The following is a 20,953-nucleotide window of genomic DNA, read 5'->3' on the forward strand; positions in this document are numbered from 1 at the left end:
TTAGGTTCTACAATTTTATAACTGTATAACAGAGGTTACATTTTAAGCCACTGGGGAAAATGGGGTATATGAGCCAGTTCTCTAGAATTGATCTCACACACAGACACCAGCACACATGTATACAGACACCAGCACACATGTATACAGACACCAGCACACATGTATACAGACATACAGACACCAGCACACATGTATACAGACATACAGACACCAGCACACATGTATACAGACACCAGCACACATGTATACAGACACCAGCACACATGTATACACACATACAGACACCAGCACACATGTATACAGACACCAGCACACCAGGGCACGATGAAGTTTGAACTTCTGCAACCTGGAGAAATCACCTGATATCACCTGCAGTCCTATGTAACACCACATAACACAGTGATATCTCTGAGTACAGATAATGTAGTAGATTTCACCTGCAGTCCTATGTAACAGCACAGATAACACAGTGATATCTCTGAGTATAGATCATGTAGTAGATGTCACCTCGGGGCGCCCCTACTAAATGATGTTCTACAAAATAAGCAAAGTGTCATACAGGGACTCACAGGTGACGTCTTCTTTGATCAGAGGAGTCACTTTCCCTTTTCCTCTCCATCCGACCCAGACCTCCAGGATGTTTCATCTTTTCAGAACCTGCGAGACAAACAATTTAGGCTCCGCACATTTCTAGCAGCTTCCTTTCCTTTCTCCCCCTGTAGGCTCCCATAGTAACTGCGCTGTTTGGTGTTATGTGCAGTAAAGCGAGTAGGAATGTGGGATGCCCCCTGTATGTAGGATCCCCTGCTGTGCCCCCTGTATGTAGGATTCCCTGCTGAGCCCCCATGAGCTAATAATGCCCCTAGAGTTGTCCCCCATGAACTAATAATGCCCCCAGAGGTACCCCCATGAGCTAATAATGCCCCCAGAGGTGCCCCCATACACTAATAATGCCCCCAGAGGTGCCCCCATATACTAATAATGCCCCCAGATCTGCCCCCATACACTAATAATGCCCCCAGAGATGCCCCCATATACTAATAATACCCCAAAGGTGCCCCCATACACTAATAATGCCCCAGAGGTGCCCCGATATACTAATAATGCCCCCAGAGGTGCCCCCATATACTAATAATGCCCCCAGAGGTGCCCCCATATACTAATAATGCCCCCAGAGGTGCCCCCATACACTAATAATGCCCCCAGAGGTGCCCCCATATACTAATAATGCCCCCAGAGGTGCCCCCATACACTAATAATGCCCCCAGGGGTGCCCCCATACACTAATAATGCCCCCAGAGGTGCCCCCATACACTAATAATGCCCCCAGAGGTGCCCACATACACTAATAATGCCCCCAGAGGTGCCCCCATATACTAATAATGCCCCCAGAGGTTCCCCCATGAGCTAATAATGCCCCCAGAGGTGCCCCCATGAACTAATAATGCCCCCTGCTCTGCCCCTAAAAAAACAAACATCCTACTCACCTAATCCGTGCTGTTGCTGCAGGCAGCAGCTCTCCTCCTCCTCTTCGGGCTCCATCTTGCGAGCCGCAGGGACGGGACTTCCGGCAGGCGTGATGACGTCACATGATCACGCCTGCCGGAGAGGCACATGATCACGGCCCGGCCTCCCATAGGCTGCTGGTATGAAGTGCCGGCAGCCTATGGGAGAGAATACAGGAGTAGGACGCTGACAGGTCCTGCTCCTGTATTCTGATCGCTTTAATGTTCCACCCGCTCACTGTGCGGGCGGAACATTAAAGCGATCAGTGCATCCCGAGAAGCTGCGCGGCCGCAGCTTCTCGGGATGCTCAAAAACAGGTGGCAAGGGGGGCCGTGCGGGCCCCCCTAGCATAGCGGGCGGCGGCCGGAGGGCCCCCCCCATGTCTCTTAGGGTCCGGGCCCCATACAGCAGTACCACTTGTACTGCCCTATCGGCGGCCCTGAAAAGGGTTAGGAATGGAGATGATGAGTGAATAGTGAAATATTCGATTCAATTGGATTCGAATAGCACCCGATATTCGACTATTCGATCAAATATCGAATCCCATTATAGACTATGGGAGAAAAATCCTTGGGACTTAGGAGGTCACCAAGTACCCAAGAAACCTCAGGAAATGATGCCAACACCTCTGGAATGGACAGCAGGGGAAGCATGCCAGGGTACATGAACATAAAGTACAGGTGTACCTTTTGGTCTAGCGGTTCTTATTAGGTGGTGCGTAATATTAGCGTATGTTTGTTTCTTGTTTATTCAGTACACTTGTGAAATACAATTGTTTGCAGAGTTATATATTGCCCAGCCAGTGATGTAAATTGCGCACATGAATATATTGCATATATATATATCCACTTTCAGTATTACGCCACTATCACAGACTATCAACTATAGACTCCAAACACAATATAACCGCTTTGTATAATGGAAAAAATACTCGGGCAACTTATTTCCTCTACATTAGTGTGGACAGAAAGCCAAATATTGAGCAAAAGAAAATTTATCAATGAGCCATTTAAATCACAAAAAGCAAAGTTGGTGTGAGGATTAATTTAAACGGCAATAGAGTCTCTCTCCCCATGCTGTTTAGCCAAACAGAAGTCCTTTTATTTTTTGAGGCAATGGAAAATCCTGGAATACGTGGGAGCAGTCCTCCCATCCGTCACTTTGACTGCTCCAGTAAAGCCGGACCCAGATCAGCTGTGGAAACAGCTGAAACATTTAATAAAAGTGACAATAACCTACAGTTACTGTCTAAAGCTACTGATTCACTTCACCAAGGCCAGGCACCTCGGTGACACGTATCTGTCCTTTAAAATGACAAATAGTATCTTCTCACAGGGTCTTTGAGGTAAGCCCTCAAAATATTAGCTTGAGTCCTATGAGGTTAGCCCTCGAAAAATTAGCTTGATACCCATGAGGTTAACCCTCGAAAAATTAGCTTGAGGCCCATGAGGTTGCCCTCGAAAAATTAGCTTGAGGCCCATTAGGTGAGCCCTTTAAAAATTGTATTGAGGCCTATGAACTCAGACCCATGAGGTGAGCCCTCAAAAACATTGTATAGAGGCCTATGAACTTAGGCCCATGAGGTGAGCCCTCAAAAACATTGTATAGAAGCCTATGAACTTAGGCCCATGAGATGTACCCTAAAAAAAAATGTATAGATGAGCTCATTTTGATGAGCGTCATCCAGTCAGCACTGTCAGTGGACAGGCAGCTGCGCTTATCTGTGATGATGCCCCCAGCTGCGCTAAAGACTCTTTCGGACAGAACACTGGCAGCAAGGCAGGCCAGCACCTCAAAGGCGTATAGTGAGAGTTCTAGCCACGTGTCCAACTTGAAGACCCAATACGTGTAAGGCACCAAGGGATCGGGGAGGACAGGGTTGTGGTCGGCCATGTACTGGCCACCGATACTTGTCCCTCCTGCTCGTACTAGGTCCTACACTGAACGTGTCCCATACTTTGGAGAGTGTTCCCCTGGCAGCCGTGGACCTGATGGATGTTGTCCGGCTTTGGGAGGCACTCTCTTCTCTGATGCCAGCAATGGGAATATCTCCATCATATTCTGCAGCAGTTCCCGCTGATACTCCAGTAGTCTCGTGGTCCTCTCCTCTACTGGAATGAATGAGGATACATTATCTTTATACCGGGGGTCCAGCATTGTGAAAACCCAGTATTTTTTGCTCCCCATTATGTGGACAATGTGTTTGTCCCTCGCAACACAGCCCAACATAAATTCAGCCATGTGTGCCAGGCTGTGAATTTGCATGACATCACTAGCCCCACCAGAAGTATCGCTCAACATTTCCTCCTCCTTTTCCTCCTCTCCCTCCTCTTCGCCCCATCCTCGTTGGACTAATGGGACGCACACAACTGCACCACTAGCCTCGCCGACAGTGTGGCCGACAGCCTCCTCCTCCTATTCTTACTCCAGGAATGGACCCTGAGAAGCGGACAGTAGTGTAGTGTGACTGTCTAGCTCCGTCACATCTCCTCCTATCTTGGCCTCCGGTACGTGCAGGGCATTCTCCCTCATGGCGATAAGGGATTCTTTAATGACCAATAGGAGTGGGATGGTTACGCTCACTATGGCATCGTCGCAGCTGACCCTCTTGGTGGACTCCTTGAATACCCTTAAAACTTCACATAAGTCTGCCATCCATGGCCACTCATGGTTGGCAAACTGAGGAAGCTGAGTTGAAGGCACCCATGGGTTTTGTAGCTGGTATTCAATGAGAACTCTCTGTTGCTCACACACCCTGGACAACATATGATATGTGGAATTTCAGTGAGTGGTGACATCACACAAAAGCCGGTGTTCTGGCAATTGTAGGTGTTTTTGGAGCTTTTTAAGGCTAGCAGCCACCACGGTGGACTTTCAAAAGTCAGCGCACAGGCACCGCACTTTCACCAGTAGCTCTGGCAGGTCAGAGTAGGTCTTTAAAAAGCGCTGCACCACCAAATTAAAAACGTGGGCCAGGCATGGAACGTGTTGGAGTTCTCGAAGCTCCAGAGCTGCCACCAAGTTACGGCCATTATCACATACGACCATGCCTGGTCCCCGCTGCAGGGGCAACAGCCAAATTTCTGCCTGCTGCAAAATGGCATCCATGACCTCTGAGGCGCTGTGCTTCTTATCACCCAGGCTGATAATTTTGAGCACGGCCTGCTGACGTCTCCCTATGCCAGTGCTGCAGCGTTTCCAGCTGACCGATGAGGGCGATTTTACAGAGGAGGAGAAGAGGCAGGGGTAGTGAGAGCCTGTGCTGGCAATTTTAGGTGGTGGGAGGAGGGAGGCTGTCCCTGCCTGAGACCCGGTAACTGCCTCCACAACATTCACCCAGTGTGCTGTGAGTGATATATAGCGTCCCTGGCTGCAAGCACTTGTCCACACTTTGGTGGTCAAATGGATCTTCGTGTTAACCGCGTAATTCAGGGCCCGTCCGATGTTACAAGACAAGTGCTGTTGCAAGGCGGGGACGGCACACCTGGAAAAGTAGTGGCGGCTAGGGACTGAATACTGAGGTGCAGCAGCTGCCATGAGGTCATGGAAGGCTTGTGTCTCCACAAGCCTAAATTGCAACATCTCCATGGACAGCAATTTGAAGATGTGGCAGTTTAAGGTTTGGCAGAGGGGTGAGTAGAGGCGTACATACTCCTGCAATCAAATGCCTGACTGAGAGACAATTGCAATGAAGAGGCGCATGACGGTGCAGGCGAAGAAGCAGACGCAGGCGAAGGTGAAGGTGAAGAAGGCACCAAAGCGCCTGAAGCACAGGCAGATGGCGAAGTATCCTGGCTGGTGGTGGTCTGGACTGTAGCTCTAGCAGAGAGAACAGGACAATAGTCAGCAGTGGCATGATCTGAATGGTTTGAAAAAAGGAGGGTGCCTCTATCATCCCAAGGAGTCTTGGGGTGCTAATGGTTGCAATAGCTCCCAGGTTTGCCAATAATCCAGATATCAGGATAAGAGTTTCATTTTCATGTGACAAAATCCTAATGTCCACTTCCCTCCACAGCGTCATAGAGAATAATGAGATAAGTAATATCTTCTTACTTTGAACGTCAGGATACTTCATCATTAATAGCAGTCCCCATCTCAGCGTTGTAGCAGTTGTCTCTATTCCACCAGCGAACAATTCCAATACGAGAGTTGTGAGGTTTTCATCATGGAAATATACCTCAGCATGGGGCTTCTCCTGAAAAGAGCAAAACATGTAACATATCTATAAGAGAACAATGCAGACATATAGAAAAATAATATTTTATTTTATCGGATTTACAAACCTTACTTTGGATAAGCTCCCCCCCCCCCAAAAAAAAAAAAAAAAAATAATAATAATAATAAATATATATATATATATATATATATATATATATATATATATATATATATATTTATTAGAAAGCTGGGCAAAATAGCAGCCAAAAAAGTGTGAAGAAATAGTAGGCAGAAACAAAGGCCGTCGTGAAAAAATTATGCTAAAATATAGAGGGCGAACGGATTCTCCAGGCTTTAGGGCAATATCTAATGGCCCATAGGCAGAAAGAGCCCACCGACTAATTCATCTGAAAGACGTCTTAGCTTGAGATGAATGAAGCAGCCGGAAATTCATTTTGCGAGCTTCACAAAGTTTCAGTCGAATTTGTTAACCTTAGAATGCATGACATCACAAATCTACACTTTTACGTAATGAGGGCCTTTTAGACCCTCATGCAAATCATATGGAGAAACTCACATAAATAAAGTTTACAAGTTAATTTCAAAATTGCTAAATAAGATATGACTAATGTACAACATATTAATTATAATTTTTTCCCCCAAAATTTTCAACAAAGATATGGAAAACACACAAAGGTATATAAATGTTGAGTAAACTAGCGGCAGCTACCTTTCTTTTCTAACTTTTTCTTTTCAATTTGATTGGTCTTCCAAACAATTTTCACGTTATCTTTTCTGAAGGACAGACATTTTCCCTACAAGTGATACAATATTGCTCAGTTTTCCTCTCTAAGTTTCTTTGACAAATGAAACAACTCTCTCGTTTTCACAACCTCAGACCCTAGATCTGTCTGTACTGGTGCATCACCTTCTTTGCCACTGTAGATAAGCCCATTTATGCCATAATAATTAGTAGAGTTACACATCCAGGAGATTTTTATTCTATACTTGGCTGGTTTACTGGGCATGTATTGTATGAATCTGCAACGTCCTCTGAAACGTACAAGTTGCTCAGCTACTGTAACATTATTTCTAGGATTATGGTAAGTTTAGTGCAATTTTTGATAAATTTGTTCCAGGTATAACTGATAGAGGCTAATTTGTCTGTGGAAAGAGACTAAAAATGAGTCAGACTTTCTCCCTGCAATAATATCTTGGCCTTATCACTTCCTCCCAAAATGATATGACATCCTCACATGGCATGATCCATCCCCTGGCCCCTCCACCAGCAAACCTGACTACAAATAAATAGAGATGAGCGAGTAGTGAAATATACGACTTTCGAGAATTCGAATCGAATAGGCACCGAGATTCGACTATTCAAAATAATATTCCATCCCATTATAGTCTATGGGAAAAAAAATTGCGGCACTTGGAAACCCAAATTCGACCACTTGGAGTTCACCAAGTCCCCATGAAACCTCCCTAAACGATGCCAACACCTCCGGAATGACACTGGGGCATTAGGGGGAGCATGCCTGGGTGCACCCAACACCCCAAAATCGCAGTATAATGCCACTCTCCGCAGTTCCGAAGGAAAAATATTTGCGGATGCTTTACGAACGTTTATGGCAATGTTTACACATTTAGTTCATATTTCTTGCGCTGCGTTACATACATGATTCCAATGTGCAACTGTAGAGCGTCATAATATTCACGCGTATCATGCATCATGCTGTACGAACGTTACTGGAATAAGTATGTATGATGGAGCCAAGTATTTAAGATTCGAGGTCATGTGGTTCAGCCACCCAATGAGGGTAGACGCCGTTTTCGTGCTGCGTGCGTACTCCCAGGGTCCCTCACAGCCTCCCTGCATGGTAATTGTATTAAAAAAAGCGCCAACTGCGATGGGAGGGCTTTCGAATGTTTCCTGTGTATTTGCCACACTACTCGATTAAATTCGAATCTTTCGAATACCGCAATATTAGATCGAATATCATCTCGATCGGATCGGATTCGCTCACCTCTACAAATAAAGTAACTTAAAACACAAACACTGCTGAGTACATGATAAAAATAGCAAGGGCCAAAAAGGCCATGTCACTGAATTCCGGTCGCAGAAAGCCCTGTCAGTGCACACAGTGAAGCGAGCGGCTCCGGCCGCTTGCTTCACTGTGGGCTATGGGAAGCTCTGATGTGGGCGCGCGCTGATGTGCCCGCATCAGGGCTCTGTGGCCGGACGGATCATCCGGACGATACTTAAGTACTGGCCACGATGATCCGGGCACAGACCGGCCGTTCCGTGACCCGGCCGGAGTCATGGAACGGCCGGTCTGTTACGTATTGTGAACATAGCCTTAAGCGTAGAATGACTGATCGGCTGGGATTCTTTGTATGAGCACCCCATTAATCAGTGACTAATACCCTATACTGTAGATAGCAAAATGGATTAAGTCCAAAAGCACCAAGGAATTAGATCCGTATAACAAATAGTAAATAATGCTTTGTAGGTGGTAATCCCGTGTAACCAGTAAATAGTCCTCAAAGAAAGACTATTTTGACCACAGTTTGGTCTTCTTCAAGCTTGGAAAAGACCAGACTATGGTGGAAATGTTACTTTTTCCAGGAAAAAGTTTCTCTTGAATCCTCTTTTTACACTGTAGATAGGTCATCCGTCTGTTTTCCTCAGCCGGGACCCCGCTCTGAACGGCGCTGATCCCAGCTGCAATCTGCAGCCGAGCAGTGCCTCTATTAGCCGGCGCGGGTCCCGTTGCCGCGCCGGCTAATTAAGCACTTCAATGCAGCTGTCAAACCTGACAGCTGCATTGAAGTGCTTTATGCAAAACATCCCTGGTGTCTAGTGGCACTGATCTCCCCCCCGCGATGCGATCGCGGGGGGGAGATCTGTTCTTCTGGCCAGCCCGGGCCTCAGCGTCGGAATTAAGCTGATCCCGGCTCGGCAATAGATTGCTATGGCCTGCAGCAGGCCATAGCAATCTATCACCGATATGATGGATCATTTCTGTGTATATACACAGCATTGATCTCTATGAGAGATCAGTGCTTTGTATATACAAGTCCCCCAGGGGGACTTCTAGTTTATGTAAAAAAAAAGTAAAAAAAAAGTTTTTATTAATAAAAAATCCCCTCCCCTAATAAAAGTCCAAATCACCCCCCTTTTCCCATTTTATAAATATAAATTATTAAATAAACAAATAAATAAACATGTTTGCTATCACCGCGTGCGTAATCGCCCGAACTATTAATTAATCACATTCCTGATCTCGCACGGTAAACGGCCTTAGCGCAAAAAAATTCCAAAGTACAAAATTGCGCATTTTTGGTCACATCAAATCCAAAAAAAATGTAATAAAAAGTGATCAAAAAGTCGTATATGCGCAATCAAGGTACCGATAGAAAGAACGCATCATGGCGAAAAAATGACACCTGACTCAGACCCATAGACCAAAGGATAAAAGCGCTATAAGCCTGGGAATGGAGTGATTTTAAGGAACATATATTTGTTAATGGTTTGAATTTTGAAAAGCCATCAGATAAAAGAAAAGTTACACATGTTACATATCATTGTAATCGTAACAACTTGAGGAACATGCATAACAAGTCAGTTTTACCATAGGGTGAACGGCGTAAATGCAAAACTCCCCGAAATCAAAACAAATTTTTTTTTTTTTTTCAATTTGACAGCGCAAATGATTTTTTTCCGGTTTCGCAGCATATGTTATGGAAAAATAATGCCTGTCATTGCAAAGTACAATATGTTTCGCAAAAAATAAGCGCTCAAATAAGTCTCTAGGTGAAAAAAATGCAAGCGCTATGGACTTTTAAACAAAAAATGGAAAAAGCAAAAGCGTAAAAATGAAAATTGGCTTTGACCTTAAGGGGTTAAAGGACAAGTGCCATGAAAAACTTTTTCCCAGTAATTGAAGCACATTAAAAAGTTATATAACTCTGTAATATGCTTCAATCACCTATTTGCCTCCCTTCCCTGTCTTTTCCCCCCTCCACCCCCCACCAGGAAGTGTCCTAACTCACACAGACCTAATTACTGTCGTGACTGTCACCAAGCTCTTCTCTTAGCTCTTTCTTCTGTTACAGCAGCCACCCCCCTCCCCTGCCTTGTCAGGTGACTCAGCTTGCTCAGCTCCCATTGGCTGAACAACTGCAAGCCATCACTTGGTCTGGGGAGGGGGAGGCTGGTGTAACAGGACCTAGAGCAGCCCTCCTGTTGATGACTTATTCTCACAATAAGGAGCTGCCTGGTGACGGTGACGACAGTTATTAGGTCTGTGTGAGTTAGGACACTTCCTGGTGGGAGGTGGAAGAGGGAAAAGACAGGGAAGGGAGGCAGATAGGTGATTGAAGCATACTACAGAGTTATATAACTTTGTAATGTGCTTCAATTACTGGGAAAAAGTTTTTCATGGCACTTGACCTTTAACCCTCACCATTCCTTCCATGCAACCACGTCTATGTTATAACTTTACCTCTTTCTGTTTGACCAGAAAACAATCTATCAAGTTCCTCTGGTCATTGACGTCCAGTTGATCCCTTTGTTTTGTAAAGACCTCTTTAACAAATAAACGTAATTCATCAACGGTCGGTCGAATGGATTTGTGACTTCCCGGAAGCCAGCGCATCAGGGATGGAAACGCGTTGTACAACTGGGTAGAAGAAAAAATTGTTATCACATATTTGTATGACATGAAAAGCCCATCAGCATATACCAGTTTGAAAATGGTATGAACTAAATCTAGACAAGCAGCGTCTTTGCAAGATCAGAGAAATAAGGCCAAAATTATCATATGCTAAAACAGTAAATCCACTACCACTTAACGTCACTCCCATTGTCCAAAGAAAATTATCCGTTCTTTTACCACTAGAGATGAGCTAATAGTATTTGAAAGATTAGAGTTCGATCGAATATGTGATCAAATATTCAAATCTAAATTAACTTTACTAAAACAGCTAAACAATTGTTTAGCTGTTTTAATAAAGTTTACTGTATGCTCCCTGGAAAAGTAGGGAAGCAGTATTACAGGTAACAGTATTATCGGTAATTAGTAATTGCCGGCAATAATAACGCACCCTTTGTGTTAATATTAAATTAATAAAGCCCATTTTCGTTCTAAAAAAGCAAATTTCATTGTACAATAGCTTAATTAAAACAAATCAATGCTTTTGCATTTAAATTTATTGTTAAGAAAAAAATAAATATACAAATAAATGTGTATATTATATTATATATATATATATAAATATATATACAGTATATATATATATATATATATATATAATTTATTTATTTACAGTATATTTAATTGAAAAAGCATAAATTCGTTTTAATTAGGCTATTGTACAATGAAAATAACTAAGAACGAAAATGTGCTTTATGAATTAAATATTAACAATTACAGGGAGCTGCATTAATGCCGGCAATTACTATTCCCGGTATTACAGCTCAATGTAATACTTAATTAATACTTTAATTAAAACAGCAAATGTTTCTTCTAATTATGCTATTTATTTTAAATCACAATAGCAACATTAGAGGAAACATTTTGATTTATATGTCCGCCCAGCTGATTGGCTGAGTGGACATATAAAGAGTCGGGGACCGGCGAAGAAGGAAGACATCAGAGGGTGAGAAGTAAGATCTCCCCCCGCCCCTGCACTGCACCCATCCCAGCATGGAAGGGGGGGTCACTTAACCCCTTCCTTGCTGGTATGGGTGCAATCTGACATCAGTCTGGCCCCAAGGGGTTAAGTGGGGAGCCTTATGGTGCGTTTACACAGGCAGATTTATCTGACAGATTTTGGAAGCCAAAACCAGGAATGGATTTGAAAAGAGGAGAAATCTCAGTCGTTCCTTTATGACCCATTCCCTGTTTATGGTCTGTTCCTGGCTTTGGCTTAAAAAATCTGTCAGATAAATCTGCCTGTGTAAACGCACCATTACATAACCCACTGGGGGCCAGATTGTTCAGTTTGGCACACAAAGGGCTAAGGGGGATGCAATGCATCCTCCATTAACCCCTTGGGTGCCACACTGTAAGCAGCGATCTGTTAAGATGCTGCATATTGTAAGGTGCACAACACCGCTCACAATGATGGGTGTTGTGCTCCTGTTTGTGTGTTTTTTTTGTGTATTTCTCCTTTTTTGTTTTTCAGATCTCTGTATCCTGTGGATTACAGCGGATTCGGTGGACTACGGCGATGACCAGTGGTTGTTGGGATTTTATAAAATGGTCAACAAGGGGTGTGGGGGTGTTTTTATTTGAATAAAAAATATTTTTTACTGATGTCTTGTCTTTATTTCTTTACTACATAGAATTAGTAGTGGAAGCCGTTTAATAGACCTAATCTATTACTAAGTTGGGGCCTAGTGTTAGCTGGTATAAAATGGCTAACACTAACCCCCTCATTATTACCCCAGTACCCAATGCTACCAGGGGTACTGGGAAGAGCAGGGTGCCAGTGGTCATGGAGCATCAAAATTGGCGCTTGTGGACTGGGCGGCAGCAGGCTGGTAATATTAAGGCTGGGAAGGGCCAAAACAAATGGCCCTTCCCAACTGGGTGTTACTAAGCTGCTGTTGCTTGGTTTTTAACATGGCTAGTTATGAAAATAGGGGGAACCCTATGCATTTTTTAAAAATAATTTAATAAATAAATAATAAAAAAAAACCGCATAGGCTTCCCCTTATTTTCATAACCAGCAACAGCAGCCTAGAAACATCAGGGTGAGAAGGGCCATTTGTTGTGGCCCTTCCCAGGCTAATATTACCAGCCTGCTACCACCCAGTTCACGAGAGCCAATTTTTACGCTCCGGGACTACTGGCACCTGGCTCTTCCCAGTACCCCTGGTGGCATTGGGTATTGGGGTAATGATGGGGGGGTTTAACGTTAGCCATTTTATACCGGCTAACACTAGGCCCCGACTTAGTAATGGATTCCGTCTAAAAAGTCTAAATAGTAAAGAAATAAAGTTAAGACAACAGTGAAAAAATATTTTTTATTCAAATAAAAACACCCCCACACCCCTTGTTGACCATTTTATATAAAAAAAAATCCCAACAACTGCTGTTCAGCGGTGTTTTCAATGAAAAGTCACAATTATTCCCCACCATACGTTGTGAAATGCATAGAAAATAGAGTCAAGACATTGATAAGGTTAGAAATAATGATTTGTATTTGAAATAACATTGTTCTTACATCACACTTTGCTTTCGTCAAAGAATCCTCCTTTTGCAGCAATTCCAGCATTGCACACCTTTGGCATTCTAGCTATTAATCTGCTGAGGTAAGCTGGAGAAATTGCCCCCACGCTTCTAGAAGCAGCTCCCACAAGTTGGATTGGTTGGATGGGCACTTCTGGCGTACCATACGGTCAAGCTGCTCCCACAACAGCTCAATGGGGTTCAGATCTGGTGACTGCGCTGGCCACTCCATTACCTATGATAGAATACCAGCTGCTGCTTCTGCTGTAAATAGTTCTTGCACAATTTGGAGGTGTGTTTAGGGTCATTGTCCTGTTGTAGGATGAAGAGGCAAAGTGATTTACTCAAGGTAACTGTAAGAGACTTCTTGGTTGTACTGCCATGTTTGAGAATATAGAAGACTATCTATAAGTGTGAGGCCCTGCCTTTGTACTTTAAACCTACTGAAGGAAACATGATTCCGGAGCTCCAGAATTAGCTGAACACCACCACAGAGGATGATGTGCCAGGCCCCAAGAGACTCAGACAGTCCCACCAGGCTTTGTTATCTTCCCCATGTATGAGGCAGGTAGCCTGTTTCTATTTTTCATCTTTGCTATGGTAGCAATACCTCAACTGCTGACATCTGAACCATAAACTTCATAAAAACATTGTAAAAACAATAAATTTACCAAGGCCATTGGGCTACCAAGAGTCTCCAGGTTATTCATTACTATGATCATAAGTCTTTGAAGTTTTGGATCATCATAGTCAAAGCGATGGTTGAGTATTATAGATACAATGATGTTAGCGACAGAAGCGTTCAGTATCATAGTATTGTCAAAGGGCTCACCTAAAGTAACAGCAAAAGGTAAGTAAACATTTTTTTTAGCAACCTAGAGGCAATATTATAGTGGTTATATTCTTATACATAGGAGGCAGTACTATAGTAGTTATTTTATTGTATATAGAAGCAGTATTATAGTAGTTATATTCTTGTATATAGGAGGAGTATTATAGTAGTTATATTCTTGTATATACTGTAGGAGCAGTATTATAGTAGTTATATTCTTGTATATAGGAGCAGTATTGTAGTAGTTATGCTATGATGAGATGTAGTCACCCGCACCACGCCAAAGGAATACAGCACTGTAATGGAGGAAGTCTTTTAATAAACTCAGTTCTTATCCTTCCGTGAAGTTAAGACTGCTGTACAGGGGTGCAGGCTACGGAGTGAAGGCATACATTTGTGTGTAGAAGAAGCACGTAGTAGCACTCACCAGTAGTATTCAGCTTGCTGTCTTTATTTATTCCACGGGAGCTCCCGTGGAATAAATAAAGACAGCAAGCTGAATACTACTGGTGAGTGCTACTACGTGCTTCTTCTACACACAATTGTAGTAGTTATATTCTTGTATATAGGAGCAGTATTATAGCAGTTATATTCGTGTATATAGGAGCAATATTGTAGTAGTTATATTCTTATATATAGGAGCAGTATTATAGTAGTTATGAACTGGAGAGAATGGAACCGCTGCACATCCCATCTATGGCTGATACTAATGCCGCTAGGCCTATATTAAAAATCAACACCAGAGTGTCTGTATGTGAATTGATCAAGCCATATTGCCCCGTGTACCACCGCGCAGGTCCTCTGGTCCACACGGGTCCCTACGCTAACTCCACATCGTGTCGGTCAGCGACCGCCAACCCCGCAAAGCGTGCACATGCAGGGAAGGGAGGCCATGGAACGGCCCTGCAACCCCAATGTCACAGGACCAGACCCAAAAAGCCTCACCAAAACCCAGCCAGCACCACCGGCGGGGAAGGCTGCCCCCAAACGACACAAGTATGGATATGGTATTACACTTACCATTGCTGCTCTCACAGAATGGGAAAAACATAGGGTCCAGACATGTGAGCACAGGCATCTCCTGCTAATTTTGGTCATGTGGGTCTTATAAAGGAGTGCTAGCTGTTCAGAGAGGGAGAATTGCAAAACACGAACTGGAGAGAATGGAACCGCTGCACATCCCATCTATGGCTGATACTAATGCCGCTAGGCCTATATTAAAAATCAACACCAGAGTGTCTGTATATGAATTGATCAAGCCATATTGCCCCGTGTACCACCGCGCAGGTCCTCTGGTCCACACGGGTCCCTACGCTAACTCCACATCGTGTCGGTCAGCGACCGCCAACCCCGCAAAGCGTGCACATGCAGGGAAGGGAGGCCATGGAACGGCCCTGCAACCCCAATGTCACAGGACCAGACCCAAAAAGCCTCACCAAAACCCAGCCAGCACCACCGGCGGGGAAGGCTGCCCCCAAACGACACAAGTATGGATATGGTATTACACTTACCATTGCTGCTCTCACAGAATGGGAAAAACATAGGGTCCAGACATGTGAGCACAGGCATCTCCTGCTAATTTTGGTCATGTGGGTCTTATAAAGGAGTGCTAGCTGTTCAGAGAGGGAGAATTGCAAAACACGAACTGGAGAGAATGGAACCGCTGCACATCCCATCTATGGCTGATACTAATGCCGCTAGGCCTATATTAAAAATCAACACCAGAGTGTCTGTATATGAATTGATCAAGCCATATTGCCCCGTGTTGCCATATTTAGCCAAGCGGCACTAGTATCAGCCATAGGTGTGAGGTGCAGCACTCTGTTTCTTCCCTGAACCGCATTTTGTTTCTCTCTTTTCTCCGTGTTTTGCACTCCTCCTGGTGAGACCCACATGACCGCAATTAGCAGGAGACACCTGAGTGCACATGGTTTTAATCCCTCCTGTTTTTTTCCATTCTGTTTGCTGCAGCTATGGTGAGCGCAATACCTTATCCAGACTTGTGCTGCTTGGGGGCGACCTTCTCCGCCGGCGGTGCTGGCCGGGTTCTGGTGTGGTGTTTTTGGGTCTGGTCCTGTGGCATGGGGGTCGCAGGGCCGTCCCATGGCCCCCGTTCCCTGGCTGTGCACGCCTGCGGGGTTGGTGGCCACTGACTGGCACGGTGTGGACTTAGTGTAGGGACCCATGTGTATCAGATACCGGCACGAGGTACATGGGGCAGTATGGCTTGATCAATTCATACACAAAATTCTGATGTGTTTTTTATTTAGCCAAGCGGCACTAGTATCAGCCATAGGTGTGAGGTGCAGCACTCTGTTTCTTCCCTGAACCGCATTATAGTAGTTATATTCTTGTATATAGGAGGCAGTATTATAGTAGTTATATTCTTGTATATAGGAGGCAGTATTATAGTAGTTACAGTATACGACATGGAGAGAAAAGAGCTGCTGCACATCCCACCCATGGCTGATACTAATTCCGCTCGGCTATTTTTAAAAACCAACGTCAGGATTTTGGTATATAATTTGATCAAATCATATTGCCCCGTGTACCACGTGCCGGTCTCCTGGTTTACATGGGTCCCTATGCTAACTCCACACTGTGTCGGTCAGTGACCGCCAACCCCGCAAAGCGTGCACATGCAGGGTAGGGAGGCCATGGAATGGCCCTGCAACCCCAATGTCACAGGACCAAACCCTAAATGCCCCACCAAAACCCGGCCAGCACCACCGGCAGAGAAGGCTGCCCCCAAACAACACAAGTATGAATAAGGTATTACACTCACCACAGCTGCTCACACAGAATGGGAAAGACATAAGGTACTGACATGTGAGCACAGGCATATCCTGCTGATTTTGGACATGTGGGTCTTATGAAGGAGTGCGAGCTGTTCAAAGAAGGGAGAACAGTAAAATACGATATGGAGAGAAAAAGACGTCTGCACATCCCACACGGTGTGGAGTTAGCGTAGGGACCCGTGTAAACCAGGGGACCTGCACATGGTACACGGGGCTATTATGGTTTGATAAAATTATATACAGACACCCTGGTGTTGAATTTGAAAATAGGCCTAGTGGCATTAGTATCAGCCATAGATGGGATGTGCAGCCGTTCCTTTCTCTCCATGTCGTGTTTTACTGTTCTCCCTTCTTTAAACAGCTCGCACTCCTTCATAAGACCCACATGTCCAAAATTAGCAGGATATGCCTGTGCTCACATGTCAGTACCTTATGTCTTCCCCATTCTGTGTGAGCAGCTGTGGTGAGTGTAATACCTTATTCATACTTGTGTTGTTTGGGGGCAACCTTCCTTGCCGATGGTGCTGGCCAGGTTCTGGTGGGCATTTAGGGTTTGGTCCTGTGACGTTGGGGTTGCAGGGCCATTCCATGGCCTCCCTACCCTGCATGTGCAAGCTTTGCAGGGTTGGCAGTCACTGACCGACACGGTGTGAAGTTAGCGTAGGGACCCGTGTGAACCAGGGGTCCTGCACGTGGTACACGGGGCTATTATGGTTTGATCAAATTATATACAGACACCCTGGTGTTGAATTTTAAAATGGGCCTAGCGGCATTAGTATCAGCCATAGATGGGATGTGCAGCCGTTCCTTTCTCTCCATGTCGCGTCATATTATAGTAGTTATATTCTTGTATATAGGGAGCAGTATTATAGTAGTTATATTCTTGTATATAGGAGCAGTATTATAGTAGTTATATTCTTGTATATAGGGAGCAGTATTATAGTAGTTATATTCTTGTACATAGGGGGCAGTATTATAGTAGTTATATTATTGAACATAGGGAACAATTATTTCAACGGCTGTAGCAAACAATGGCCGTTGTTTGCATTGACTTCAATGCAACACGTTAACACATTTCTCAATGGAAAAAAAAACAGAGATTGGTTTAAGTGAAAATGTACATTGTGTGAACCTAGCCTTACACAGAAAGCACACATACACATCATGATCTGTGTAATAAGACTGGTTTCTTACCTTTGTAGGATTTAAATATTTCTACTAAATAACTGGATTCCTCATTGATCTTGTCTTCTAAGGTTCTTTTCCCCATTCCGAAATCCCGTAATGTAGAAACAGTGAATCGTCTCATTGTTTTCCAGTTATTTCCATTAGTGAAGATAACACCTGAAGAACAGACATTGAATACAACATATGCCCTTCATTACCCACCTTCTTTCTACTCCCGCTGCATAAAATTAAATTATTATTATTTTTTTTTTTTTAAAGGACATTAATTATATGGTCATATTAACGCAGGTGTTTTGCTGAAAAATTTGAAAAGCTGTTGTCCATCCAATAAGTATGTTTTTTAATGTCAATTTTATATCAATCGAGTGCCTCTGGGGCCCTCATTTAAAACCAAATTTACTATTGCTATTATGCCAGAATTGTGGTGCAATGTGAGCCAAAAAATAAAATGTCTGACATAATTTTTTAAGTGAATGTACCAGCAGATATGATAAATAAAGTTTTTTGCTGACTTCACGCTGACTCTAAGGGTGTCCTTCATTATTCATACCATTGCCCAATTCCCGAGATATAGGCCATTTTCTAAATATGCAAGTAAGCTATTCTGGTGCACTTGAGGTGGTCCCAGTGCCTTCAGTGCACTAATCTTTTTCTTACTTCGCTCATGCGCCTCCTTAGTAACAACAAATCTGATCCTGGCTCCTGTGGTGCAGCCGCATTAGCTTTATTATCAGAGCAGGGTTCAATACTGTCATAGTGAGCATCATATTTATAGTCTTAGCTGCAATGATCAGCTACAATGATATAGAATCACACTAAGAAGTACTGTACCAAGGCCCAAAGCCCATAGTTTTGTGCTTGCTTCAAAGAACTAACATAGGGTCTCAGTTAGGGATGAGTACTGGCAGTACTGGCAAAGTGCTTCGATAGCCTTGGCCATTGGCTTGTCAGCCAGCTGGCTTTGAACTCTGTGCTGCTTCACTCCGAGTGCCTGAAAAAGATGGATCTAGCCCTGGGAATGTTCTCCCAATTTCCCAGGAGTGGATCTGGTGTGTGAGTTGTGCCATATCACCAGATCCTGTACCCTGCTGGGTGTCCTCTTCTGTACATCATGAAACAGGTTGAAAATCATATGTGGGTGGGATTTAGCTTGTTTAGCCAATCAGTGACGGCACCAGTGTCCCGCCTCAGTTACTGAATGGCTGAGCGGGACATCCATCAACCGTGTCATGGTGTTGGCACCGGGACAGGTGAATATGACTTATTTTTTATGTTTCCCAAGCCCGGAATAATTTTTTGGCCGGCGCCGGACTTCCCCTTTAAATCCATTTTTATCACCTACGTATCCCTGTTTTATAGAGGGCAATGTGCAGCTGGTAACAATGATTTTATTGGATGCACAAAAGTTGGTATTAACTGAAGAACGGCTTTCTCGTTTGTTGACTGATCGCTGGTTCTTTCACACGGGCCTATAGACTAAAATTCCATCTTTCACTACACTTTATTGACAGCTTCTAGCGCTGAGCCGTGTTTCCACATCATTTTTCTGCAATGTGCATACCAATAGTGAGCAGGTGCAGGATTTGGAAGCAGTACAGGGATAGGAGAGGGAGCGAGGGGAAGCACTTCAGCACTGGAGCATAAGCATTTTCTAAATGGAACATTCTATATGGAAGCACAGATGGATATATACAAGGTTACACACATCTTGCCTAGTGATGAGCGAGTACTAAAATGCTCGGGTGCTTGTTACTCAAGATGAATATTTCCAGATACTCGAGTGCTCGTTTCAAGTAACGAACCCCATTGAAGTCAATGGGAAACTAGAGCATTTTTGCAGGGACCCAAGCTCAGCGCAGGGAAGGTTGTGGGAAAACCTGTCAACCTCAGAAAATGATGGAAACACCAGGGAAATGGACAGGAAACAGCAGGGGCTGCATGCACGGATGCCTCTGAGGCTGCCTAATTGCATCATTACGCCAAATTTTGGGCGTATGGCAGTGAGAACATAATGAACCATTAAAACAGAGGTAGCATATGAACCACCCCAAAATTTTGCCTGACACAGCATGGCAGAGAGAACACGGGGAACTATTAAAACAGAGGTGGCATATGAAGCACCCAAAAATTTTTGCCTGACACAGCATTGCAGTGAGAGCACAGGGAACCATTAAAACAGAGGTAGCATATGAACCAACCAAAAACTTAGCCTGACACCACGGAACACCACAAAAATAGACAGGAAACAGCAGGGGTAGCATGCATGGATGCCTCTGAGGCTGCCTAATCGCAACAGCCTGGTGGTAAACCTCAAGACAATAGTGCTGACCCAAACCAAGATGGGCCAGGCACATGCGACCAAGGTCAAAAGCCTGAAGGTGACTTTAAAGGTCAAAGGCCTTGGAGAGTGTTTCCCTGCCAGTGCCTGACAAAATGGATGCTCCCCTCCTCCCCTCCCCCCCATCTTAATAACTTGTCTTTTTAAGTTACTAGACTGACCTGGGCTGGGGCATGACACCCCCTGACTACTTAAGCAGTTGGGGTAATTTTCCCTGTATCATGTCACTCTCCACTTCTCCACACCGCTGATTGGACTTTGAATTTGAGTTTGAGTTTGAATTTGAGTGGCTCAGTGGTAAGCACTGTAACCTTGCAGCGCTGGGGTCCTGGGTTTAAATCCCACCAAGGACAACATCTGCATGAAGTTTGTATGTTCTCTCCACGTGATGACCTGTTCACACTGCTACGGTTTCAATAGCGGTGTACCCTGAGGCCCCGTAAGTTGCGAGAAGAAGCTAGGGAGTGAATGTCTGCAGTGTGCTTTGAAAATTGAAATTGAACATTAAAAAAAAAAGACCATAAAGTGGCCTTTACCGGCCTTTAGATGAGGCAGGCGTGGAACCTCCCGAAAATGATGCCTGACACAGCATGGCGGTGAGAACTCAGTAAACAAGGTAGATAAGGCTGGCATTCAACCTCCCAAAAATTATGCCAGACACAGCATGGCAGTGAGGGCAGAGTGACCAAGGTAGAAGTGGTAGCAGGTGAGCCTCCCAAAAATTAAGCCAGACACAGCATGGCAGAACAAGAATTGGCTGTTGGCTGAAAATTGAAGAATGAGAGTACATAAAAAGAATCCTCATGTTGAGCTGCTTTCCCCAGGTGGACAGTTCAGGCCATACACACTCAACAGCCAAGGATTGAGCATGGGTATCCTCTTCAGTCGTGGC

At 44.3% G+C, this 20,953-nt stretch overlaps 1 protein-coding gene across 1 annotated transcript in view; it reads right to left on the minus strand.

Moving 5' to 3' along the window:
* LOC138796020 (cytochrome P450 2K1-like) overlaps nt 1-20,953 on the minus strand; it is a 38,319-nt gene that overhangs the window by 5,283 nt on the left and 12,083 nt on the right. Inside the window, exons 4-7 of the mRNA XM_069975891.1 lie at nt 17,730-17,879; nt 13,577-13,737; nt 10,173-10,349; nt 5,560-5,701 (exon numbers count right to left, since the gene is read on the minus strand). Of these exons, the coding sequence (XP_069831992.1) occupies nt 5,560-5,701; nt 10,173-10,349; nt 13,577-13,737; nt 17,730-17,879 (630 nt within the window). The remainder of the gene's footprint in view (nt 1-5,559; nt 5,702-10,172; nt 10,350-13,576; nt 13,738-17,729; nt 17,880-20,953) is intronic.

The sequence above is a fragment of the Dendropsophus ebraccatus genome, chromosome 6 (genome assembly GCF_027789765.1).
Source record: "Dendropsophus ebraccatus isolate aDenEbr1 chromosome 6, aDenEbr1.pat, whole genome shotgun sequence".
In the NCBI taxonomy this organism is placed as follows: Eukaryota; Metazoa; Chordata; class Amphibia; order Anura; family Hylidae; genus Dendropsophus; species Dendropsophus ebraccatus.